General features: G+C 38.2%; 1 protein-coding gene across 2 annotated transcripts in view; it reads left to right on the plus strand.

Moving 5' to 3' along the window:
- Positions 1-27,229, plus strand: part of DGKH (diacylglycerol kinase eta) — a 157,898-nt gene that overhangs the window by 86,702 nt on the left and 43,967 nt on the right. For both annotated transcript variants that reach the window (XM_086771808.1, XM_086771809.1), the window contains exons 4-9: positions 65-145; positions 16,446-16,550; positions 16,877-17,009; positions 24,031-24,137; positions 25,271-25,396; positions 27,105-27,207. In XM_086771808.1, the coding sequence (XP_086627934.1) occupies positions 65-145; positions 16,446-16,550; positions 16,877-17,009; positions 24,031-24,137; positions 25,271-25,396; positions 27,105-27,207 (655 nt within the window). The remainder of the gene's footprint in view (positions 1-64; positions 146-16,445; positions 16,551-16,876; positions 17,010-24,030; positions 24,138-25,270; positions 25,397-27,104; positions 27,208-27,229) is intronic.

Genomic DNA, 27,229 nt, shown 5'->3' on the forward strand with positions numbered 1-27,229 from the left:
AAAAGCATACCTGAAAGTGGACTCAGATTATATTTAATATTTTTATGTTCTTTTCCATTCACAGTCTCTAATATTTGATGAAGTTGACCTGTCGGATGCCAGCGTAGCTGAATCAAGCACAAAAAATGTCAACAACAGCTTCACGGTATGGAACCATTATGATACTGGTCTTAAAAGCTGTGGATAGACTGTTACTAAATATATCAAGAGTCCTCTGAATTGCTTCTTGTTTTCCTCTATTTGGAAATAAAATGTCCTTTGTTAGGAAATGGTGTAATGTATCGGAACAACATCACATCAGCTACTGATAATTTTGTTTCTTTTTTATTAGCAGAAGTTAGAATGTTAGATAACAGTTGCTTCAAAAGATGATGATACAAGGCATTAAAAATGCCAATTAAAAATTGGTTTTCTGTGTATTGAAGTGTATTTTATTTTTTCATTGCTGATCATATCCCTATGTTTCCAAGTCACATGGAAAAGCTATCTTCACAGTTGTACCTTGATTCTGATACTGCTATAAAAAATAGTGTTCATAAATCCCTGTTTCTGTAGGTTCACAAGTGTCTTGCCATTTATTGTTCAACTGCTTTGTTGGAACTAAGTGATAATGTCTGGCACAGTTCCTCTTCTGATTCTTAACGTCTGGAAAAGTAAATTTTTGAACAAGAGCTAGCTATGAGCAAGACTCCGGGTAAAGTTGTCCTTCCAAAGGTCTGGAGTTCTCCCACTGACTGCAATGGTATCATTTTTCTTAATCCTATTATTCTCTGTTAAAATGCTGATTTTACATTTTTCTCAGGATTTTAATTTCACAGGTGGTCTGTGTTGCCAGTGTTGGTTATTCTTCTGCAAGGCATTCCAACGCAAGCCTCCTGAAAGTTTCATCAGGTCTTCCTTGCTGTGGTACCTTCCAGGCAGCTTACTGAAGTAGTCAGAGTGCTTCAAAACATTTTTGTGTTGGCCTGAACATGTTATGTCAATCTAAGCTTCTTTACTGACTACGAATGCAATTAAAAAGACTACTTTGTTGGAAGGTCTCAGATGAGGCGGTGACTCTGTGATGTATCAGCTTGCCTTTTGAGAAGGTTCTTTCTGTTGCTTAGAAGCTCTGCTTCTGACTTGCTCCTAGCCAGGAGTAAAGCTGTCATGCAGGCATCAGGATAGCTGAGGAATAATGAGGCATACAAAGATGATCAGTTGAGGATCCTAGCAGTCATGACTGTCAGTTACTATTCAAGACAGGATATAAGGCTCAGCATCCCCTAAAGACCCAAACTTCCTTCACTGTAAGCTCCATTATGGGAAAAAGAATATTAAGAAAACTCTGGCTGTAAGGTTACTACTGATCACTGAATCATGAAATAAGACATTCATCTAGAGATCTGGCTAGAACAGGGAGCTGGGCAATCACCGTATGAAATTTAATGAGAGCAAGTGCCAGATTCTCCACCTGGGCTGGGGAAATCCTGATTATACGTACAAACTGGGCAATGAGAGGCTGGAGAGCAGCCCTACAGAAAGAGATCTGGGGGTTTGGCTTGATGGCAAGTTGAGTATGAGTGAGCAGTGTGCCCTGGCAGTCAAAAGGGCCAACCGTGTCCTAGGGTGCATCAAGTACAGCATAGCTAGCTGGTCAAGAGAGGTGATTGTCCCACTCTGCACTGCACTGGTGCAGCCCCACCTCTAGTGCTGTGTGCAGTTTTGGGTGCCTCAATATAAGGACATAAGACTCTTAGAGTGCGTACAGTGGAGGGTGACCAAGATGGTGAAAGGTCCCGAGAGCAAGACTTATGAGGAGCTGCTGGGGACACTTGGATTGTTCAGCTTGGAGAGAAGGCTAAGGTGACTTCATTGCAGGCTGCAACCTCCTTAAGGAATGCAGTGAAGGGAGAGATGCTGATCTCCTCTCTCTGGTGGCCAGCAATAGGATGCGAGGGAATGGAATGAAGCTGTACCAGGGAGAGTTCAGGTTGGAAGTTAGGAAAAGGTTCTTCACTGAGAGGATGGTCAGTCACTGGAACAGGCTCCCCAGAGAAGTGTTCATGGCACTGAGCCTGTCAGAGTTCAAGGAGCATCTGGACGATGCTTTTAGTTATATGGTTTAGTTTTAGGCAGTCCTGCAAGGAGCAGGGAGTTGGACTTAATGATCCTTATGGGTCCCTTCCAACTTGAGATATTCTATGATTCTATGATCTTGTTGTAGTTTTGTGTGAGGAAGAAAAGTAGCATGCTTTCTTTTGTGTGGGGGTTTTTTTTCTGTTTTTTTTTTCTTTTTTTTTTCTTCCTTGCAATATTTGGTGTTTTAGTAGTTTTTATAATCCTTTAGGCTCACATAGTATCTCGTTCTTCATCAAAGGGATGTTTTATATCTAGTATCAAGTCTTCTGGGGAAGATGGTAGTGAAAAAAGAAATCTCAGGGGCTACAGCTTTAACAGCTTTGGAAACACTGTTTATTTTCATGTTCTGGGTAATTTAGGGCAAACTGTTTTCTCTGAGGAGACTTCAAATTAATTTTGAAAAATTACTTGGATTTATAGCTCTCCTGGATTGAAGCGTCATCTAATTTGACTGTGAAATATGGTAATAGTTGTCATCTCACTTAATCTTTTGGCTTCTTTCTTTGTGTTTGCCTAACCCAGTTTCCCAGCAACATGGCTCAGGGAAGTAAGACATCTCTGGTCTTGCTGGCATTGGTTTGGAGTCGAAGGGGCTGGGGTGGATGGTTAGCTTTCCAGTAATACTCCTTATACATAAAGAGAAACATTGCTTTTTGACTTTTTTTTTCCTTCCATCTTAAAAAAGACAATCCAACCTTTCATAAAATTACTTAGTTTTTTTTTCTTTATGTTCTAAGTGCTCTGCTGGCATTCTCTTTGTTAAAAAAAAAAAGCAAAAATTAAATCCTTAACTTTAACTTTCTCTAGTTAAGGTATTCCTCTTGTTTCTTTGTCCTAATAGAGAATATTTTAAACACAAACTTATGTAGATGGAATATGCACCAAATTACCATTTTCCAGGAAAAAATACCTTTAAAATTGTACATTGACATTAATTAAAAAAAAAAAAATTATTTTGTCGTTTCACTTAAATTCCCCCTCTCCCCTCAATCTCCCACCCCGAGCTTGTAGAAGCTACTGATGTGCCTTCTTTTGCCCTTTCTTAGTTTGTCTATTTGGAGACAGAGGTGTATCTGTCAAGATTTTAAATACTCTTTTTTTTTTTTTTTTTTTTTTTTTTTTTTTTGTTATAGAATGTAAGTGTTCTGAGCATCCTCATCTAGAGGCTATTAGATAGGGGAAAAGATCTCCCTTGAGTACAGAGGCTTTATATGATACCCTCAAGGCCAGAATCTTCCTGCTTGCTTGTTGGGTACCAGTCTCCTAATTCCGTGGGAAAAGAGAGAAGAGGTTCTAGAAGTCAATTCATCCCATCAAAGATGTGTATCACCCTCTCCGTCAGCCACATCAGGAGCCCACTGGGGCTTTTGCTCTCCCTGTGCCTGTGGTTCACTGGCGTGGGTGGATGCTCAGTACTTGGAATGGTGTTGGGTACTCTGCTGAATGTTTTTTGCACAGTGCTTTACTTTGCACCCCCGTGGGTGGTTTGTGTTTTCTCAGCATGTTCTGAGGAGTGTAGTTGCACAACTAGTTACACAAAGCTGTGGACACTCAGTTTCGTACAATGTATATATTCAGAAAAGTGAAAATAAATCCTGATGAGATTAATGCTGTTATCTAGTTGCATGTGAGAGTAACAGAGGTAATAATTTCAGTGTCGTTCTGGAACATGACCTCCAGGAATATGAAAATTAACATACCACATGATACTCAGGATAGGCATTCAACTTGCTGTAACTTCAAGGTGGGATTAAATAATTGGTTTATAGACCCTTAAATTTAGGTATGAAGGATAAGATTAATAGTTCTTTAAAGAAGATTCCTGTAATTGCTCAATTCAGTATAGACTCCACTGATGATTAACTATTTCTGTCTTAGCTGTGATAAAGAGCTTTGTCATCCACGGCACCTAAAATGTAGACTCCTACATCCAGCTTTCTGAATCAGGTGCTGAATCAAGTACTTTTGGTAGAATATGCATCTTCTGAAAGTGGTCATCTTGGAGGGAGGAAGCTGCAGTAGGCAGATCTGCTGTCCTGGAAAGCCTACTGCAATTCTTAATAATTAGAAATTGACTGGAAATGAGACTTCTGTTCCAACCAATAACATTGAGTACTAGGATTCTGAGTATGCTTGCAAAAATGTCTAATATAAATTTTTGCTGATTTCTTGGTTTTAGTGATGCTACAGACCATAGACTATAATTATTTATTCTGTGGAAAAATACTTCCGTGGAGAGCTCTTAGTGTGCTTGAATTAAGTATTCTCACCTAGTGTTATGAGGCAAAGGCAGCAGAAACCTATAAACCACCTGCTCTTTATTTTATATTTTTTTATTGCCTCCTTTTGACTTAACTGTTTTCCATGGTAAATAATCTTTGTAAACATTTTTTCTATACTCTTACCCCTTTTTGCTGTTCTGACTCTCTTTCTGCAGCATCATCTTGTAAGTGAAATGACTAGTTTGGCACTCAGGGAGCACAAGTCTTGGATATTTGGGACTGTTTTCTGTATTAATGCTTATTTACATTCCTTACGGATCCCACATTTTGTCTGTTTTCTGCAGCAGCAATACATTATGCATTTTTTTATCCTCTGTGGTGACACCAAGATCCTTTTCCTATTAATTTGGGGCTGTCTGTAATTCTTAAATATTTCTATGCTTCTGTGTTTTTTCTCTAGTGTGCATTTCTTTGTTTTTAGTAACACTGAACTTTTCCAAGTCTCTGTGCTGTCTGTTTAATACCTTGCTTGGCTCACTCTGAAGTGCCTTGGTGATCAAGGAGGGGAATTAAGTAAGCAAAAATTTGTTCTGTCTGTAAATGTTCCTGTATCACTATACTTTTCTTTCAGTTTAAGAATTGCACCACAAAAATTTGTGAGAGAATAGTAAGGTGCTTATTATCTATTAATCTTTTCCTATCTTAAAAATTCCAATTATTTATTCTTTTTTGTATTTTTAATGTCCCTTAATTTGCTTTTCATCTCTTCTAGTCATCGAGACATAAAGATAATTGATCTTTTCAGTTCAGTGACTGAAGTGAAATTGATTATGGGTCAACCTGATGTTTTAACTTTTTTCAAAAGATGTACTTAATTTAGTTCAAATTAAAGGGATTAAGTTTTGTTTTAAAGCATATTTTTCATATTATAACAAGAAAAAACCCAAACATCACAGTTAGTCCCTGAATGTAGTTTTGTTACAGAAGTTTAAAGGTGTTTTTTCTCTAATTTCCACTTTTTTTTTGGTCAAATTTATGAATTCATTTTGACCTAAAAGCAGAAGTTTCTGCTTAGTATGTTTTTAAATAAAATAAATCTTAATCCAATTGTCTGCAATTTCCTTGATGTTCTGTAAATTTGGACAGACTTTGAAAAACTAAACATTTCTATTTGCTGATTTTCATTCACCCTGTTATTTTGAGATGGTTAGGTATTTTTTTTATATGTTAGCAAGGCCAAATTCTCCATTGGAACAACTGTGCTTCAACTGTGGTTAGAATTTTTATTGTTTTCTTCCAGTTTATATTGTTTTCTTCCGGAACTCTGATTACCTTGTTTCCTATCATATTTCTGAATATAGCATATCCTTCATCTGGCTGGAGATGTAAAGTTTACATATAATTTATGTGTCACCCGCTTAAAGCATAAACCATTTCTTTTCATCTTTGAATCCTCCTGTACAGTTGCTGTTTTTAATGGGAGGTTGCCCAGTTGTACTGGAAACTCAATTCTTGCGATTTGTCAGAATTTCGAGCTGAATATCACAACTGGACTTGAATGGCTGTTGCTTTTTAGCAGCTCATTTCAGCCCTGCTGCTTCTGACATCAGTCAGCTCTCTGCTTACTGTTGAGGTTAGCTGCTTCTAATTGATTTTAGAAAATTAACTTCTAATATTCACAATGGGCTTGAAAATCAGACTGCATTGCCAGACTTTTGCAGTATGTTGGACAGACAGTGTGAATTTCTTAGACTTGGACATATTTTGCTTCCTTTCTTGCCACTCAGATTTTTTTTCGAGTTGTTATCGAGGCTTTTCTTCAGTGACTATAAGAACTTCTGGGAATGTGAGAACTGCTTAACCTTCCCGAAGCCACATCAAGAGGAAATTAGAAGAGCCTTTTCCCAGAGGAGTTTAAGACCTTTCATATTTGGGTTTGGGCACTCCAGTCTTCTGTCTTTTCAAATGTCAGAGCCAAAGTGAGTTAGTCCCGAAAGTGGGAATAATTATCCTAGTATTGTTTTTATTCCTATTTAAATCATCTAATATAAATTCAGTTTTATCACTGGCACTTGATTTGCCCCAAGTTCGGCATCTTGACCTTTATCTAAGTGCAGAAAATCTTATTGATGCCAGTGGAGGTATTTCTCTGATGCTGTGCCGCTTGTTACAAAATCCAGTTTGCTGCAGTTCAGTTTCAGTGGACACCAGGAGATTGTTTCTTTGCTCATAACCTCAAGCATCTTTCAAACACTGTTCTACCTCAGTCTCATTTTTCTGAGAGCCACACACCTGAATGTGGTACTGACATTTTCTGGGCTTTCTGCTGCTTCTCTTTCACCATCTGTCTTATTTCTGTAGTTTGGTGAAATCATGTTGCTACTCTGGTGTTGGGAACGTGGGGTCAGCAACCACCTTCAAGGCTTTGTCTCGTTCCAGATTTGGGGTGGTTTCCCCTGCTTTCAGCTATTGCTAAACAAACTTTTTTCACTGCCTCGTTCTTAGCCTGGACGATTAAACCTTTTTATTTTGCTCTGTAGAAGTACTCTGGAGCACATCTATCTAAAATTTGTTTCTTTGTGAAAAAAAGTATTTTGAGTAAATTTCTACATATAGTCTCTGCTGATGTTCCCTTGAAGAGAGACACTCTTGCTTGACTTCTCCCTTTAGTAAACCATAGGGTCTCTAAAGAATAGATTTCTGTTTGGAAACATGTTTCTGTTTCTTATCAACTTACATAAACCACCAATTTCAAATAGTTTACACCTTGAAATTTACTGAACTGAACACAGTCTTATGTGAACATTCTTTAGACTGCGTGAACCTCAGCTATTGGTGTATCTTCAGTCAATTGCTTACTAATTTAAATGAAATCAATAATAATAATAATAATAGTGATCTAGGTATGGTTTTTGAGCTTACTGCAGTATTATGAAATTATTTGTGTGAAGGAAAACAAATAGATACTAGTAAAGTGCTATGTATTGTGTATGGTGCTATCCTTAAGATTCCTCTCAGCATACTTTACATCAGGTTTATCCTGTAATTTAGCCTGTCTTCATTTCCGGAATTTGGTTTCACTTCAAAATTTCCTTTTTGTTCTTGTTGAGTGTTAACATTGCTAATGGAAGGTCATAGAATCACAAAATAGTTTGAATTTGAAGGGACCTTTAAAGGTCATCTGGTCCAACGATATATTGATGATGGCGGGATTGCGCACACATTTGTAGATGTCTTTACTTAGAGTGCCTTCCTATGAGAGCCAAGTCCCACTCTGAGAAATACTGTATTTTAAATTTTTCCCTTGATGTTATCAGAAGGGTCAGTGCATGGTACCATTTCAAGATGGGGAAATGGCATATCCAGATGTTTCCCGTGCCTTGTTTGCAGTCTAACGCAGGGCTGACAGAGGTCCTGGAGTGACATCCGTGAAGATCTTGGGGCCTCTTGTTGTCTCCGGGAGGTAGAATATGGCTGGAGAGAGCTGAAGTACCTGTGCTGACCTCACCAGCATGACTCAGCTTTGCGTGGGTAGCTAACTCTTGGGATGGATTTAGTTTTTCCCTAGTTGTGAACTATCTACTGTTTCATACAGATGCTGATTAGCCTCTAAATGACAAAGGGTTTTTGATGCTTCCAGCCCAAGCAATACCCAAACCACAAAAAGAGAGGGGAAGTGCTTTGTATTGCATTTTGTTCAATTTTCCACTCTTTTTTTTTTTTTTTCTATATTCAGGCAGCTTAGAAACAAAACAGAAACTGAAATAGCAGATGAATATACCGAGGAAAAAAAATTAGACAAAAGCAATTAGTGTGCACTTGTGATGCACTTAGATTTTTTTTCCTCCATTTAGCGTTTGCTCATTTTCCCCACCCTCTGACAGTGACAAAAAAAGCGTAATGAAGCTGAGAGCTCTTTGGGTAGCTTCGGGTGTGACTTTCAAGTTTTAAGCTCCTTATCTCTGACTTGATGCACTATCTCCCTTTCCCTAGAGTGTCTGGAGATGTTGAAGCTTTAAGTTTCATTATGAAAGAGCAATAAAGCATTTCAACTGTGAGGCTAAAATCCATAGATAAATCGCTTGAGATGGAGCTGTTACAAGAAAGCTGAACAGTTTTCAGAAGAGGAAAACAAGAGGATGCTTAAAAATGTGACCATTCTGGGTGTATTGTACATTTTTGGTTCTAGTTATGTTTGCCTGGAGCTTGTTTTCCACAGATCTAGAGCCTAAGAGGAATTTTTTTTTTGAAAACAGCTGACAGAAAATGTCTCTTTTTCTTCCTTTAGTTTTCTAAGAGTTTCTTTAATTTGTGAAACACAATAAGAAGATTTTCATAGAAGTAAATGCATGTTAAATATCTTTTATTTCCTTGTCTGGACTCACGGTATAGCACCGGTGAAGCAGTTGGGGTATTTGGAGAACAAGCACTGAGGATTGCCAGAGTTTGTTCTTCCTGTGGTTTTACACTTACCTATTCTCTGACATTTCTTTCTCTTCTTGCTTTAAAAGTGGTTAAAATACCTGGAGAATCCTTAAAAAGTATCCCTCAGTGCAGTTCCTGTATACCAAATAATTATATAAACAAAGCCCTTGGTGTAAACTTTGAATGAATTTCCTGCTTCTACTGAACAAGGATCCCTGGCTTCAGGCAGCTGGGTCGTTTTTAAACAGGCATGTGTTATTACAGAAGAAAAAAATAGTCACTTGCTGTTTTATTTTGTGTAACTTTGCATCTGATGCCATTAAATATATAACTAAATGTTTTCCTTTAAGCAGAGGAGCCATCCCATCTGACAGACTTGTAATGAGCTGGTGAAACTGGAGCTAGGGGCACGGCAGTGCAAAGTAATACGCTTAACAAATCTTTGTGCAAGGACTTTAAAATGTGCAGGCCTTGAACTATATATAGCAGGTCTAGTTTACATTTGGAAGAATTATTTATTGTTTTTACTATATTTAAATACTGATTTAAGATAAATTTCTAATTCTTCAGTCCAAATTAATGAAACTTTCCTACCCTGCTTCTTTTAACTGTCTCATTATAAAGTTATTCTTCTGCAGGAATAATATTTTTATGTTAGGAGTTGGTTGATGTTGGATACCTGAGGTGAAATTTGGAGAACTGTAGATTTCTGATAAAGTGACCTTTGCTGGATACTTTTTGCATCTTTTTACAGTTTGAAGCTGGACATGTCGTAACTGGATTACTTGATTTATCTGGATTCTGTTTTCACAGAATCACAGAGATTTTAGGGATTGGAAGGGACCTCTGAAGGTCATCTGATCCAACTTTGCTGCTGAAGCAGGGCCATCTAAAGCAGACTGCCCAGGACCATGTCCAAACAGCTTTTCATTGTCTCCAAGGACAGAGACTCCACAACGGCCTTGAGCAACCTGTGCCAGTGTTCAGTCATCCTCACAGTAAAGAAGTGTTTCCTGATGTTCACACAGAGCCTCCTGTGTTCCAGTTTCTGCCCATTGCCTCTTAGCTTGTCACTGGGCACCTCTGGAAAGAGGCTGTCTCTGACCTCTTTGCACCCTCTCTTCAGCTATTTACATATATAAATAAGGTCTCCCGAGCCTTCTCTTCTCCAGACTAAACAATCCCAGCTCTCTCAGCCTCTCCTCATACGTGAAGTGCTCCAGTCCCTTTGTCATCCTTGTGGCCCTTCCCTGGACTATGTCCAGTATTCTCCATATCTCTCTTGTACTGAGGAGCCCAGACCTGGACACAGTACTCCAGTTGAGGCCTCACCAATGCTGAATAGAGGGGAAGGATCACCTCCTTCCACCTGCTGGCAATACTTTGTCTTAATGCAGCCTGGGATACCGTTTGCCTTCTTTGCTGCAAGGGCACATTGCTGGCTCATGTTCCATTTGTTGTTCAACAGGACTCCCAGTGTCTTTTCTGCCATGCTGCTTTCCAGCTGGGTGGCCCCCAATGTGTACTGGTGCCTGGTTGTTCTTCTCCAGGCACAGGACTTTGGATTTCTCCATGTTGAACTTCATGAAGTTCCTGTTGGCTTGTTTCTCCAGCCTGTCAGGTCCCTCTGGATGGCAGTACAATGGTAGCTACTCCTCCCAGTTTTGTGTCATCAGCAAAATTGCTGAGGGTGCATTCTGCCCCATCATCCAGATTATTAATGGAGATGTTAAACAGTACTGGACCCAGTACTGACCTGTGGGGTACGGTGCTAGTCACTGGCCTCCAACAAGACTTTGTGCCACTGATCACCAACATCTGGGCCAGGCCATTCAGCCAGTTTTCAGTCTACCTCACTGTCTGCTTATCCAGCCCATACTTCACCAGCTTCTCTATGAAGATCTTAAGGGATAGTGCTGAAAGCCTTCCTGAGGGCAAGGTGGACGATATTCACCTTTATCTCTTTATCCACCAAACCAGTAATTTGGTCACAGATTGTCAGACTGGTCAAGCATGACTCCCCCTTGATGAATTCATGCTGACTGCTCCTGATCACTTTCTTGTCCTTCATGTGCCCAGATGTATTCTGGGGGATGCTCCTTCATTTTGCTAGATGCGGTATAAGGGAAGGCCACCTGAATTACCCGTGCTGGATTCCACTGCAGAGTGAAGTCAGAGTAGACATTATACCTGTTTCTGTGATGTAACCACTTCTGTTCTGCCTTTTAGTTAAACCCACTTGTCCTGTTGTACTGGTCCAGGAGATTCTGTGTGGGACTAACCCTTTTCCTTCTCCCTCCTAAGAGTTTTTATTTTGGGGGCCAAAACCACACATTACTTCATTACTTGTGAGCTTGGCAACAGTGAAATAGGAGAAGGCCAGCAAAAAGAGGGAAGCAACGTTTTAGTGGAGTAGACAGAGCTAATTGTTCTGATTATAAATTCTGTATTGTATTCAGGCAAACATAATAGCCATTTACTACTTGCCTTGCTTTTAAATCCTCTGCTGCCTTTGTAATTTATACTTTTGCCTGGCTCGACTCATCTTGAAAAATAATAGTGATGATTCCCCATAAAGCACCAACTACATCTTTGACGGTGACAGTACTGTTATAATTTATATAGTATGCTGAATCCAATAAATTAAAGTACTGTAGAAAGCTGCCCAACTGTTAGCACTCTGATTTTTGCAGACAAGTTCTGGTAGGTACAGGAGCATCAATGAGCCCAGCAGTCTGCTCCCACCACTGTGATGGAGGTGCAGTCGTCTGTTGCATTCACTTGGACCCACTTGCTGGAGGACAGGGAAACATAGGGGCAGACAGAAAGCAAGGGAGGCATGACATGTTACCCTGGTATTTGCCAGAACTCACTCACCAACGTCTGGAAGCACTGAGAAGTTGCAAAGCATTAAATCTGTTACGTTCATGCCCTAGGCATTGGGTGCGGTCCTTAAGATAAGAGGTGGGGGTGCTCTCTCTCTTTATATCACCCTCTCTTCATTAGTTCCAGAAAGATATTTTAAAAATATCTGTTCAAAGAACAGGAAGACTATTTCCCTGCCTGTTTTGGATTCTAAGTGATGTTTCTACATTACGAAGTCAATTCAAGATTGGCCATACAAAGTGCTATTAGTGTAATGCCTCATAATAGTTTAGGGCAGCAGAAGGTGCCTTGATGCAAATGTCATATTGCAGGAAGCAGGATGCTTTACCAGAGCTGCTGTGTTGCTGCTGAGATGTAGACCGTTACTTTCTTGATTACCAAATACAATGTCTGCATTTTTCTTTCTATCGGTAAAGAAAACCAGAAATGTAGCCACCAAGCTTTGGGAACTGTTATTTCTTATATATTGCTGATATTATAAAATATGTTAAAATTAGGCAATAGGCTTTAATTGAACTCTCTGTGATTTTGTTTTACAGATCATAAGTCTAAACCCATTGGGTTTAAGGCTTTTCGAATGTTATCAGTAAAGCAAAACATTGCATTCAAATTTACACTGAATTTAATGGCAATTTTGTTCAAGATGTTAAGCTTGTTCCTAATAGGTGCTATCTGAAAGGAAAGTTGCACTAGTGGCCCAAAACTTGACTGTGTAACTTTCATCAAAGTAATTTCTAGATGTTTATGTACATATATCTGAGTATTTGTATATTTTTAGAAGCCAAATTATCCTAGTGTCAACATATGTGAAAATCCCAATTTATGGCAAGACCTATGTGGTGGCAGGCTGAACAATGTCCTCTTGTTCTCTCCTTCATTCCCTACTCAAAAAGCCCCCTATTTTTCTGAACAGAACAGGAACATTATTGCAGTAAAGGGACATTTTTCTTCCTATCCAGACATTCTTTATTCCCTGTGATGTTTTAGGACTTGTTTTGTCTGCCTTTCAACTTTTAAGACTACATATGCTTGTTCTTTCCCTATACCTACTGCATTAAATGCATTTTTTTTATTTCTACTACCTCAATTTCATTACTTTCTAATATATTGCAATATCTGGCTTTGATAACTCTCTCTTCAAAATCAGCAATGACTTCTTCTTGGCTACTTGACAACAGTGAAAATTTTCAAAGCAGCTTAATCTTCTAAATTAAATCTGCTTGATTTATTTATTTTTAAGGACTTTTGTCCGTCTTCATCCTTCTCGATTTGTCTCCTGCTTTGTCAGCGTGTGAACCATTAGCACTTGAGTTCCTCCAAGATTTTAAGAGTTTTCTTGTTTTTATGTTTCCTCAGTGGTCTTCCAGTGGTTCCTGGGACACTTTCTTTGTCATTGTATTATACAATTCCTTCTTATCTGCTTAGAGTTTAGCATATTCAGAGTGATATATAAATAATAATATTTGGGACAGTGACCATTAATTTTAAAATAGTAATATGCAATAGAAGAAAAGTTACTGACTTTGGTTGGTAGAAGAAAAGATACAGGACTTTTAATATGACTACATGCAATGAGATAAGATTACTAGTAAAATCCAAATTTACATGGCTGGAAAATAGTTTTATGGACAATTAAATCAATTTTAATTTTGGTTACGTCTGCATATAGGTTCAACTGTCTTTACTGAATGCACTGTAAACATCCCACCTAAGTCAGTTAATCATAACTTTCTGTAAGCCTCTATAAGAAAGCATTCCTTCTGTGTAAATGCAAATAAAAAGGTATAAGAAGTCATTTACAGTTTACGAGAAGCACTGAGTTAGTGTAAAGCTCATAAAACCAAGTGAATGAAAATAGTATAATAGCAGTAGCAGATACTCAAGAAAGGAGTATAAGTGGCAGAACATGTACAGCAATTCTTCCTCTCGCATAACTTCCCAACGTTCACTCGTTGTTGGATTTTGAGGACTTGCTAAGTTGAAGGTTTCAGATATTGTGTTTTATAGTATATGATGCATCTGTTCATGATGAATTTGTCAAATACCTTTTTAGATATTTGTACTTCTGGTTTCCGCAACATCCGTTTTCAAATATAAATAATGCGTTACATTTAGGGAAAAACACTTATTGCTGCTTGCTAATAATTTCCTTGATTCCCTGAGTTCTTATGTTACATGAAATATCTAATAAATAACAAGAGTACATATCCTCCATGATTTTGTAGACGAGATAGATTAGAACCTAAATGGACTACTTAGTTTCTCTCTCTCTTAGCTTTTTTTTTAATTAAAAAAAGAAAAATTCCAAGCATTGTCTATTTTTTGCATATAATGCATTTTGTCTTTTTTAATGTTATCATATTCTTTCTTGAATTTTGTTGTTAAAAATATTTAAATCAGAAGGAATACGTACTTTAATCATCGTGTTATAGATGCTGTGTTTACAAATATGTATGTCTTCCAACTTTCTACATTATTTTTATAGCACTGGTAATAATTGATCCTACATTCTTGTGATAGTCAGTATATAACTTAACTTTTAGACTGTTGAAATGCTCTGAATCTTATATAAGTTCATTATTATCTGAATTTAATAAGAAGTTGGGATATAGGAATTTCTGGTACGTTTACATGCTTTAGTTAGCAATGTTTGGTGACATGATTTTGGTGCCAATACATGGGTGTGTGGTACCTTTCAAGATTATTTTGGTGTCCCACCTGGCTTATTTATAGCTGCTGCTCCAGCTGTTATGGTCCTCTGTCATATTTACCTGCCCCGCACCAATGCTTTGGATACCAAAGGACATCTCTGTTTGCAAGAGATAACTATGTGAGAGCAACTGAAGTAAGGCCTTGATTTTGGGAGGGGAGAGTGGGGGGACGCACAGGGGATTTCTGTGATCGGTAGTATTAAAGACATGAGTGATGTAAATAAATACTACTTGAAAAGATCAAAATTGTCAGGAGTTTCAGCAATAAATGCAGCTATTGCTGCTTAATGGCATTTCACAACATCTGGTTGCAGGTTAGCATCAGTAGTGAGTATGGGGGAAGGAAGGACAGACGTGAAGTGCAGAGTTTAGGGTGGACTTGTCCTTACTTAATCCATATTATAATGTCATGCTATATAACAGGATATAATCTGGTGGGTGTATTTGCCCAAATAAGATTTCTGAGTCCACTGAAACCTGGAAATTCCATCAGAATGCTGATTGTTGTTGGAGCCAGCGTTATATTATGATTTAATGGCTTTTCTGGGCTTCATTTGATGACCTGGCCTAGAAAAACATTTTGAAGTAATAAAGCGTCTGTTTGGCTCCAGACTAATGAGAGAAGCATTGCTCTTTGCATTAACTGTTCTTTAGGAAGAGCCGTGGAGAGCTACTAATAAACCTTATTAAAAAGCTTAAGCAAGATTGAAGGAAATAGAAAACAGAGAAACTATTCCATTCCCTGTGAAGTGAGTACATGAAAAAAAAAAGGAAGGAAAAAAAAAAAAGCAAGCCCACAGAGGTTTTGCCTCCCCTCCATGTGACTTGCAGCTTGCTGCACTTCAGTTACGTTGCCTCTGAGATATGGTAAAGTGCAGCTCGGTTCAGTGAAGAAGTGGATAGGACAAATCAAAGCTAGAGACTATTTGCGGCAGAGATTGGGTAAGTAAATGCAGCTGTTGATAGTAAGTGTTTGCTGACATTGTGCAATTATTACAATATCCAGCCTGTAGCATTTAAAACAATACAGCTTTCATTTTTTGGTGGTCCTTTGTTTTACTTAAGTAATTTGCAAGTGTGGGTGATACATACTATGCAAAAAATTTATGCATAAGACTGATAAAGGATTTAATTTTATTCTTCAGACTTCCTACGACAAAACAAATAACTTTTCTTTAATTTCATGTACTGATTTTGTTTTAAATTCTTTGCTGTGTAAGTAGCTGCTTCATCTATTTTAGTGCAGTGCTCAAAATAATTTCAGTGGGAGTTAGCTGATAGTTTCTGGTGCCTTCCTGTTATTTTGATTATTTTTCTACTGGTGAGGGAGAGCGGAAAACAGCTTATACTCTGAACTGCCTAGATACAGCATTTTCAGATTTCTAGAATCTAACTCCAGACCACTGAAAATTCCCCAGCATCAACTTGTTTCAGGAATTCCTTCAACCATACTAGCAGGGTATGATTTCAGCTGTTTGCTTTTGTTCTCTGTGTCTTTTTATAAAGCTTTGTATGTATACCTATACTGAGTTTTATATAGAAAGTTCTATTTTAAATTTATTTGTGTTTAGATTTGTGCAAATTTAATATCAATATACAGGATAGAGAAATATGATGAAAGTTTTTGCTGTTGTTAAGACTTCTAGGTTTTTTATTTTGATTTGGTTTCGTCTGTAGCAACTTGAATGGACCTTGGAGATGCTATAATGCTGTTGTGAAATAGGATTGCAATCTTAGTCAATTAGTAATTTCCAGAATGGTTGTTTTAGCAGCTTCAGTGCCTGCCATTTGAGTATTTAAATCTCAGTGCACAGACAAAGAGCTGAGAAGGAAGCGTGATCGATATACATTGGAAAGACCCATACTGAAGCCTGATTCAAATCTTAGGAACTGAAAAACAAAAAGCAAACTCCTTCATTGTTGGTAGTGTATTAAAGAAAATATTTTAAAGTGTTTAATATCTTGTCATCTGGGGCGTGTCTTCCTTGTGCATCATCTTGCAGGAAAGAGTGCATTAAATATTATAGTCTATCATGAGTTTTACTATCTGGATTAATCAGAACGTGTTATCTTTTTTCAGATAATCACTCCATTTAGGAGGCTAATATTGTGTGCTGAGAACAGAAAAGAGATGGAGGACTGGATAAGCTCTCTGAAGTCCGTTCAGTCCAGAGAACACTATGAGGTAAGTTGACATCCCCGTTGGTGCAACCTGTTCTAGCTCAACAGATCAAGCTACAGGACACAGAACTGGAGTATTCTCCCTCCTTAGTGTGAAAAGGTTGTCTAGTGTCAGCGTGAAGCTTATTGTTAAGACCTTCACTAGTGAAATGAGAGCTTATTATCACCCTTTCCTTTAGAAGTTTGGAGGGACAGCAGGCTAAATACCCTTCAGAAAATATTTTTGCTGAACATTGCATTGTGTCCCCTGTAATATGGAACCGTAGGTAATTTCAGTCACCGTAGCTGTGTTCTGTACTTGCAAATTTGTCTTAACTTCTCCTTTACTAGACCGCACAGTTTAATGTGGAACATTTCTCAGGGATGCATAACTGGTACGCCTGCTCCCATGCCCGACCTACCTTCTGTAACGTGTGTAGAGAGAGCCTCTCTGGAGTCACTTCTCACGGCCTGTCTTGTGAAGGTAAAATAAACGCTTTCTTCCCTCTGATTATCATGCTATATATTTAAGACAAGTAACAATTCTGAAAATAATGAGTAAGAAAAAAGCTTGCAGGGAGAAATCTATTCACAAGAGCGACTTTCTTTTGGGCAGACAGACTGCTAATGATCTGGCTCACCTTCTTCATACTCCAGGTGCCTTTTTCTAACTCCTGTCAGCAAAACAGTTCCTTCCACTGCAGCAACCAGTTTGGAATGTGCTGGGTGGATGGTTTGCAAGAAAAGATAGGATTTATTTGATTTGCCCATCAAAAGTGTGAAACAAAATAGCCCTACTGGTTTGTAGAATCAGCATTCCGTAGGGAAAAAAATAATAATGGAGGTTTCTGCCCAACATCTATAAAAAATCTTAACACTTTGTTCAGCACTATGATCTCTTCCCCTCCAATTTTTGTTTGCTCTGCTGCAGCTGCCTGATCCTGCAGTACAGGCAGGACTGATGAAGACAGATTTGTTGCTTTAAAAATTCTCTTATGCAGTGAGGGGGTAGAGATGTAAATGCCTTCGCGTTTTGATGGTTCAACAGATGAAATCCAGCACAAAGAAAAAGTAGATGTGGCTAAGACTTCAGCACGAAGCTTATCTGGGGAAATGATATTTCGCAAACAAATATATATAATAAACCTGGAACAGCTTATTTGTTTTCTGCTGCAAGTTCTGTGAAAAAGTGGTAACAGGTCTTCTTGTGTTAGAATCCAGCAGAAAATAAAGCATCCATGCGACCTTACGATATATATGAAATGTAAAGATATTTAATTACCACAATAGCTAACTGTGCAGAAAAGACTTAGTTACACCATTCAAAACTTGATTTTTTGAATGCATGTTATCCATCTGCAAATGCATTGCTGTTATTGGTGCTGTTATAACATTTGAGGTCTGAGCGTAATAATGTGTATTAAGGAAATCTTACAAAGGAAACATGAACCCACTGTCCTGAATTGTCCTTCCTTTTAATGTAGCTAATGGTGCAGTTGCCGAGGAACGGGACGAACTCACTCCATAGAAATTAGAAGTAGTGTAGTTACTTCCAGCTTCTCTAGTGCATGTTTTCCACTGTGTCTAAGTTGCTTGGAGAGTTTTAAGGCAGTTATGGTATTTTCAGTGTCTATATTGGCAGACGGAGGTATCGCGTGCTTAACTGAAAGGCAGTTGTATTGCCTCCGTGTACAAATACAGTTACATTTGCTCAGACAAAGGAAAGGAAAGAACTTTCTTTTCATAAAGAATTTATCCTTTCGTAAGTTGATATTAGAGCTATTTTAAAAGACTGTTTAGCAATAATGATTCTTGTAAGATTATCAATGTTAATGGTTGTAGTTCTTCGTTTTATGGTTTTACTGTGTCTTATTTTGCTTCTGAGTATGATTTTAATTTCCAAGGCATTTGCGTTAACTTTGCATTAAGGAAGTTTCCTTAATTTCCAGATTTGGGCTTTGCCAACTTTCTGCATAACTTATTACAAACTAATGCTACATTTATCCACCTTTCTGCTGCCAGTTGATCTTTCAGCAGTTTTTATGAAAGGCTCTTTATGGTAGATAATTAGATTTGCTTTCGCTGGTTCACAGTTTCACAAACATATATAACCTGGATTGGTTGTATATGATACTATGATATTCTTTTATCTATTAGTAAGTTCACCTCCTCTTACTTTTAGCTACTAGTTTATATCTATTTTATTTATTTTTCTCCAAGTATCTTTAAAAATAATAGAAGAACCTAATCTAAACCAGCATCTAATCTAAATCAGCCCAAGATTGACTCTGTTACAGGAATACTCATACTTTGCCCCTGATTCCGTTTATCTGTAAAAACCTGTGTTTAACCATCCTTAATTTCTTCATATAAGGCATGTATTTTGGTTTGACACTACTTCTTATATGACTGAGTTCATATTTACTTGCTTCTGCCATGTGCTCTCCTAGTGCATTTCACCATCTATGTTTTGACTTATCCCATGTTAGCAGTATACACTGTTTCAGGAGATGATGTAGGAAGTATGGAGTCTTAAGATTCCCCAGACACGTTCTGTGCTACTTCTTCTCATTACGTCTTTAAAAAACCTATTTAAATATTCATGCCTAGCATCTGAAACCTCCAGCACTGCTTTATGCTAGGAATCCATTTATATCTATACTAAATTCAATTATTTCTGTGGTCATTGATCCCAGGCTGCTCTATTATCTCTTGAATTGAGAAGCATGAGAGGCAGCTTCTCAGGAGATATTGGAGCTCTTCCTCCTCTCAGTGGTTTGGGTTACTGGCACACCAAGTTATCTTGAAAGTAGCTTAGAGTCTTTGTACTCTTTGTGGTCTGATTTGTGACTATTAACTGTAGGTAAAATAAAAATAAATCCCATTGCTGATATTTTGCAGCTTATGATACTTTAGAAGAGCCTGGAAAAGAGAAGGCTCTGGGGAGACCTTATTGTGGCCTTTGAGTGCTTAAAGGGAGCTTATAAGAAAGACAAGGAGAAACTTTTTAGCAGGGCCTGTTGTGATAGGACAAGGGATAATGGTTATAAAATAGAAAGAGATAGATTTAGACTGGACATAAAGAAGAAATTTTTTACAATGACAGTGGTGGAACACTGGAACAGGTTGCCCAGAGAGGTGGTTGTTGCCCCATCTGTGGAAACATTCAAGGCCAGGTTGGACAGGGGCTCTGAGCAACCTGACCTAGTTGGAGATGTCCCTGCTTGTTGCAGGGGGGTTGGACTAGATGACCTTTGGAGGTGCCTTCCAACCTTAACTATTCTATGATTCTATGGTCAGTCCTGTAATATTTTATTCTTTTTGACCTGTTGGTTTCCAGAAGCGCTACACAGCTGGTTTTCAGCCTGACCACACAACAAGCCTCATTTCTTTTGGACATCAAATTGGTGCCTTGTTTTTTCAGAGCCCCTTCCCTCCTAGTAGTCTTTGCCAAAGGTTGACCAAATTCATTGCAGGCCATCTTGAAGATAGTCCTGTAACTTTTGTGGAAACCATTGTAGGAAAAGAGAGTATGTTAATGCCTTCACTAGGGAAAAGATTTTAGTGGACTTGCGTCTTTTTAGAAGTCAAAGAATCAATACATGTATCAAACTGAAGATGTAAATTCATACCAAGCCAGGTTTCAGTCTTTCTACTGCTCAAAAAACAATTTACTTTTAAAAAATTTAATTGTACATGCCTTTGAGATGTAATGCTATTCCTCCCACTAGTTCCTTTTGTGTCTTGTCAAAAGATAATCTGCTTTTCAAGTGTTGTCTATGTCCTGTTTTGAGCAATGAAAATTTTCCTCTAGCTAGCTCTAAAGGATTCCTCTCCCCTACATTCAGTCACGGTCTTTACTAGGACAGAGAAGTAATTTTTTTTTTTTTTTTTTTGCCTTGCTTTGGAATTGTTCCAAACCAGTTGAATCAAGTAAGGCTTTTTTTCTTGACGCTCCTCAAATATTTGTCTTATTCAGTGTTTAGCTTGCTGTATGCTCCTGAGTCTAAGAGGGTGTCAGGTAAATAAAGGGATACGTGGAATGTTTAGGCAAAGAAACCTAAAGAACTGTAGAACTTATCTGCAGAAACTCTTCAGAGCTCTTTAGCCTCAATGACTATGTATTAATACTGCATTTCTATCCAAGTCATTGCCAGTGGAACGTTGCCTTTATGATTATTCTCAAAGATGTATTTCTCTACGTAGTGTTGTCATTATCCTGACTGAATCTTGATTGTTAAATACCAAATATACCTAATAAGCTGGAGATTGCAGTTTAAATGAGATGCTTTCTCCTGTGATGAATTGCACAAACAAACAGCATTGAAAGAACACTTTAGTATCGTGGAGTCAAGCAACAAGAAAATAGTGGGGTTAAATTGCCTCTGCAAATGCACTTTGTGCACTTGGTCTTTTTTTCATTATGATTGCAGTTTTTTTTTTTTTTTCCAACAAAACCCTGTTGTTCTTATGCACTGCACAGTGTATTATTATACCTGCACTGGCTGGGTAGTCATCTCCAGGATTTTTGCCTCATTTTTTGCACCGACTGGAGAGTAAATACTGAATGAAGCAGTCAGAAAGAGGAGGGGTGTTCATAGTTAAAGAATTAAGGAGTAATATAAAACTCTGTGTTCTCTGACTTTGTGTCACACTGTACCACTCTGTAATCCCAAGGAAATCACTCAAACAGGGATTTTTTAATCAAATCAATAGTTGTATGTTGTTTATAATGTGGGACCTTCATCATGGAAATGTTGAGTTTTCTGTAACTGCAAAAATCAATTGAAGCTGTGTTTTGCAATCACTGATACTTTGAAGATACACGGTACTAAAAAAAAAAGGTCTTCATTGTCTTTTTGACAGCCGAACTTAGTGGATAATGTTGCCCTTAATCTCTCTGTGCTTCACTTACCCCCTTATTAAAATTGATATAAAATCAAACCCTTATTTTGGCAGTACACCGTGAAAACAAAAGTGTGTTTTAAAGTATTAAAAAACTGTATTATTGAGCGTAGTAGCAGTAGTAGTATTACTTATCTTAATAATAATAATTATTATTATTTTAAAAGGCCCGGGAGAAATAAATATTCATGTTCAAAAAGCAGTATTTCATTAGGTTTTGGTAAATAAGGCAAAATGAGTATCCTGACAATATAGTTGAATTAATTGATGGAACTGATAGAATGAAAGGCCTTTGAGACAGAAGTGTTGTACAACATAGGTGTATATTTTCAGTGCAGGAGATCCTATGATAACATTCAGTAATGTTGACTTTTCTTCATTCTAGCTAATTCTAGCTCTAGATTTAATCACTCTGTCTCACAGTAGATGTTGGTACAACTGTGACAGCTGTTTGCTAATTAAGTGGCTCTCTTGGTTGGCTTTCTGAGAGACCTGCTCTATATTCCAGCTAGAAATATTTACACAGGAAATTAAAATTTGAAATAACATTCTATGGATATTTTAGATCTAGTTTGACTAAATTTTTCCTTTACTCATCTTTTAACTTTCATTGTTGAAGTAGTGGCAATTGATGTCTAGCAGCATGTCTACATGTTTCCAGCAGATTTCTGGTATTAGACTGATTCATAAATGGGCTGCAGTATCATCTGAGACAAAAGAAATTAGGGGGTAATGGTAACTAAGTTTGAGATTTGATTTAAAATTTTCCTTTTTATACCCATATCTTCTTCACTGCTATGTATTTTGTTCAAAAGTTGCATCTCTATCTTAAGTTCATTGTTTTTGATAATATTTAATGCTCAGAGTAATATGACTTGTTGTTTGATGATTTGGAGGTTGAAGTGGGGTGACCTACAGAAAGTCTGACCTGAGATTTGGTTGTTTTATGCTATGCCCACAAAGCAAATGTTAGCTGTCACTTACTATCCATGCTGTGGCTTGCTGCAACTCTTCAGATCCTGGGTCTGAATTTCTCCTTGCCTTCTTGAGAGAGCAGAGGTTGAACACAAGGCCCTGAGATCTGGTTGAACTGTAGCTCAGTAGGATTTGAAAATGTCCTTTCTTTGTGCTGTTTTCATTTGGGATTTCCTACTGCCCCTCATCCCTGATTTGTTGTATTTTGATCTGCATAGCAAAGACAAATTCATATTATTTATGAATATGAAGATGGCATGTCTTCTTCAAAACATTGAAGTGGCAAAACTGCTCAGGGCCCATCACTTTTGAAACTGCTGCCTTTATTTCTGTGCTTCTGTGAGAGCTGACTTCTTTAGACACTTGAAACCAGCTTAGGTTGGCAAACACACAGTGTGATGCTGAGCTATTCGGAAAATGCAAGCCTACCCTGTTAGTTGAGTAATATGGGATATTTGCACACTTCGGTCTATGAATGCTACTTTTTGAATACCAGGGGAATTACTGTAAAAGCTACAAAATGCATTTTTCTTTCTCCTTCCCTGTCTTTGAGCTAAGCATATACTTTCACACATCTCCCAGAACAGGGATGATTGCTCTCAAGCTCAGATGTTGCTTACATAGCCTCAATTCACTTTTTAAATTGATCTGGCAACCTGTCAGTGGAATTAAAATGATAAATTTATGGTTCACAAGACCTTTTGTACCATGGCTGAATGTTTTTAATGGTGGACAAGCAATGGGCCAAAGCTTTTGATAGTTTCCTGTCAAATATTTGTTTGAAGAGAGACTACTACTTCTGGCCTGCTGGCTAGTTCTAGTAAACCTTTAACGGCCTTTGCCAAAATAATTTATATAATGCACTTTAAATCAAATGATGTCATGCACTTCCAGTAACAAAAATACCCACAGTTGTATGCATCACTCTGTTTGGTATAATGTGATATCATTAACTAGCCATGTTAATTGAGTTGAACAAAGTACAAATAGTTATTAGGTTGTCAAAATGTCTGCTGGAACTACAGACTTGTGCTGAGTTTTCCAATTAGTAGATTTTTAATAAATAATCCAGTAAGAAGTCAGGCTCTTCCTCACTTAATGTAACCTCCTGGAAAATACTGTAACCACCAGTATCCTGAACAAATATGTCACCACCTAACCCTTCACTTTCTCAGCTTCTGGGAAAACAAGCATGCCCAAAAGGGATCCTTTAAGCCAAAAACCAGAGCTCAAGCAAAGTACTTCTGTGAAACACTCCCTCATCTCCTGCAAATTTAAACCAGGTTTCTGAGTTGTGTCACTGGAGGAACAGAAAAGACAAAAACACCGTTAAAGATATGTTTGTACTTTAGTGTCTTTCATTGCACCTGAAAAAATGGGGACCGATGTGGATTTGAGGGCAGATTTAACAGGGGCTACATCTGAGCAGTTAAACCCAGTTTAGACAATTAAAGCTGGAGTGATTATGAATTGAATTTTCTTTTAGGTGGCTTGCATCATGTGTGCAACACTAAGTGACATGTACATGGCTGTTTTATGGAATACCTGTGTTGAATTTTTTTAAAGATCAATATCACTGAAATACAATAAATAACATAGTATATATGTTTATGTGTGCCTTCCAGTGTGTAAGTTTAAAGCACATAAAAGATGCGCTGTTCGAGCAACAAATAACTGCAAATGGACTACGTTAGCCTCAATTGGAAAAGACATCATTGAAGATGAAGATGGTGTAAGTATTATTCATATTTACAGTATTTTCCAAAGCTGTTTTTTCTTTATTGGGAAAAAAAAAAGGCTAAGCATAGAAATATTGCCATGCGACCCATTAAAGTTAATGGTAGCTTTATTCCTGAACACTTTCCAAAGATTAACATGGTATTTAGAACAAAAGTTATATTCCTTTCTCACCAGACAAGTTCAGTATCTGTGGGCACTAGGTTGCTGCTATGTTACAAGACTTTAAAGGCCACAGGCAGAGAAACTCTGAAGCTGCAGATTTGCTCCCAGAAGTTCCTGCTGTTCTTAAGCAGAGGTGGCATTTTATGCTGTTGCCATGCTGTTCTGGCAATTCATTTTCTGTCCGATTTACTGATAGCTATTTTCCAGGAGACCTGCTTGGAATTCACCAGTGTGCAGGGTTTTTTTTTTACTGATGAAAGCAGGAATTTTAAAAGTAGCCGGAGAAGTGACAAAAGCTTTTCAGAAGTTTATTGTGATAGATGGTTTTTTTTTACAAACACAACGATGTATTGTGCCACTGGCTTGAAGCTTCTTCCTAGAAGGTTGGTGCTGAATTGCAGACCTATGAGTGTCATTTCATCTGTACTAGGAGTGGCACGTGGTATTAACGGGACAAATACTGCACTGAGTAAAGCTTTTTATTGCATTTAGACACTACTTTGTGGAGCTGTGACTTACCAGTCATGGTGACCGAGGGGTACGTAAAGCCACAGAGATATTCTCCTGTCCTCCCTGTTCTTCTGAATTGTAGTTATTTTAATTGGTTTGTGTCATGTAGTCAACAGTAAGGGAATGGGTACATACTTGTGTTATCGGGTCTCTAGATTTAACTGCCCTGTTGTTTTGTGGTTAGCTGCTATCATAGTACCATAAATAGTTGAATGAGATGTGCCTTCCTTCTTCAGCTGTCATATTTTCTGCCTAGCAAGCGAAACACCACCAAATTCCACCTTCATAGCTGTTGCCTCGCAAGCATCAGTGTCACTTATCTTGGTGACATACCTGCTTCGTTGATGAAAGGGTAGAACTCTGGGAAATAGTTTAAATGCACTTACATTTGAGAGACAAAAGCCTCTAATTTCTATTTCTGAGTATTTAACTTTTATGACTACTTCTTCACAGATAGCTATGCCTCACCAGTGGTTAGAGGGTAACCTGCCTGTCAGTGCCAAATGCGCAGTCTGTGACAAGACTTGTGGCAGTGTTTTACGCCTGCAAGATTGGAAGTGCCTTTGGTGTAAAGCTATGGTAGGTGCAATGAACCACCCCCAAGCATCTGGGATTTTGCCAGATTTATTGCTCGCCATTTGCCATTTCATAACCGTGCTTTTGAATTAAGTAGGAGCAGGCGTCTTGTGCAAACTCAGGTCTCTCTAATGTTCATAATTTCTCATGACTGTCATACGCCCACAGATGCAGCTTTTCTTTAATAGTTTTTGTCACCCAATGTGTTTTCTCTGCCTTCTCGTAACTGATAACTGAAAGTTCAGATGCCTGTTCTGTACGCCTGATAATCATATGTTACTTTCTTGTCTCTTTAATAATAGATATTGCTGTAATAACATTTTCGTAATATTAGTAATATTAATATTTAATACTGTTTATCAATATTATCATAGTAGTATTTTTATTACTGCAAAACCTTGACGTTTTCTTTTTTCAGGAGACTCTGTAGGTTGCTGATTGAAATTCTGTAAAATGTTATCGCTGTTTCCCAACATATAGTTTTCTCTTCATTTTTTTAACTTGTCTAAAAAGATGGATTTCATATGCTAGGCTACAGAAGTGGAAAGTCAGCAAGGTTTTTTATTGTTGAGGCTTTTGGCATCTAGATGTCCAAGGCTCTGTGTGTAGGCAGTGGGAAATGATTGGCATCTCCAGAGGGAATTTGAAATGTAGGTGAAGTGCAACCCCATCTATGTGTGCCTGTTTTTCTAATGAATACAAAAGAGACGTCTACAACACATACTCTGTGGGACCCACCTTTGTCAGTTTTGTCTGGCTTGGGAGATGTGCTGGCTTTAGCGCAGCTACATCTGCCAGAACATCCAGGTGGACTAAGCCTGTACAGAGCTACTGCTTTGCATGTGCACAATGTGCCTGCTGCCCTCAGCACAGATGCTGGCTGCTGGGAACTTGGTCCTCCCTTGCTCGTGGATGGAGGTAAGCGATTCCCTTGAAAGGACAATTCCTACCTGCTATAGGGTTAGCTGAAGATCAAGTACTTCATGCCCCTGTACTCAGCACTGGTGAGGCCACACCTTGAATATGGTGTTCAGTTTTGGGCCCCTCAGTACAAGAAGGACATTGAGTTGCTGGAGCGCGTCCAGAGAAGGGCAACAAAGCTGGTGAAGGGTCTGGAGAACAAGGCTTATGAGGATCGGCTTGGGGAACTGGGATTGTTTAGTCTGGAGAAAAGGAGGCTGAGGGGAGACCTCATTGCTCTCTGCAACTACCTGAAAGGAGGTTGTAGGGAGGCGGGCTCTTCTCCCAAGTAACTAGCAGTAGGACGAGAGGAAATAGCCTCAAGTTGCAGCAGGAGAGGTTTAGATAGGATATTAGGAAACGCTTCTTTACTGAAAGAGTGGTCAAGCACTGGAACAGGCTGCCCAAGGAAGTGGTGGAGTCACCATCCCTGAAGGTGTTCAAAGAATGTGTAGACATTCAGGACATGGTTTAGTAGGCATGGTGGTGTTTAGTTGATAGTTGGACTTGATGATCTTGGAGGTCTTTTTCAACCTTAAAAATTCTATGATATTCCAGACATGTTTTGGGCAATAAGTAACAAGCCTTTGTGGTTGAACACTCGCATGCTTTTTTTTTTCCAGTCTCACTCCTCTTCCTTCTGCATCTGAATGTTATGTATTGGTCCAATTTTGTTACATAGGTACTGTACCAGTTATACTTTCACCTCAAAATTCCACTGTAGGGAAATAATTTTTTGTTTCTTTTCTAGGTTCACACTGCCTGTAAAGATCTGTATCCTCGTAAATGTCCGCTTGGCCAATGTAAGGTATCGATCATACCTCCAACAGCACTAAACAGTATAGACTCTGATGGTACGTAGCATTGTAGTGTGTT

The sequence above is a fragment of the Chlamydotis macqueenii genome, chromosome 1, assembly GCF_036417535.1.
Source record: "Chlamydotis macqueenii isolate bChlMac1 chromosome 1, bChlMac1.mat, whole genome shotgun sequence".
NCBI classification, from domain to species: Eukaryota; Metazoa; Chordata; class Aves; order Otidiformes; family Otididae; genus Chlamydotis; species Chlamydotis macqueenii.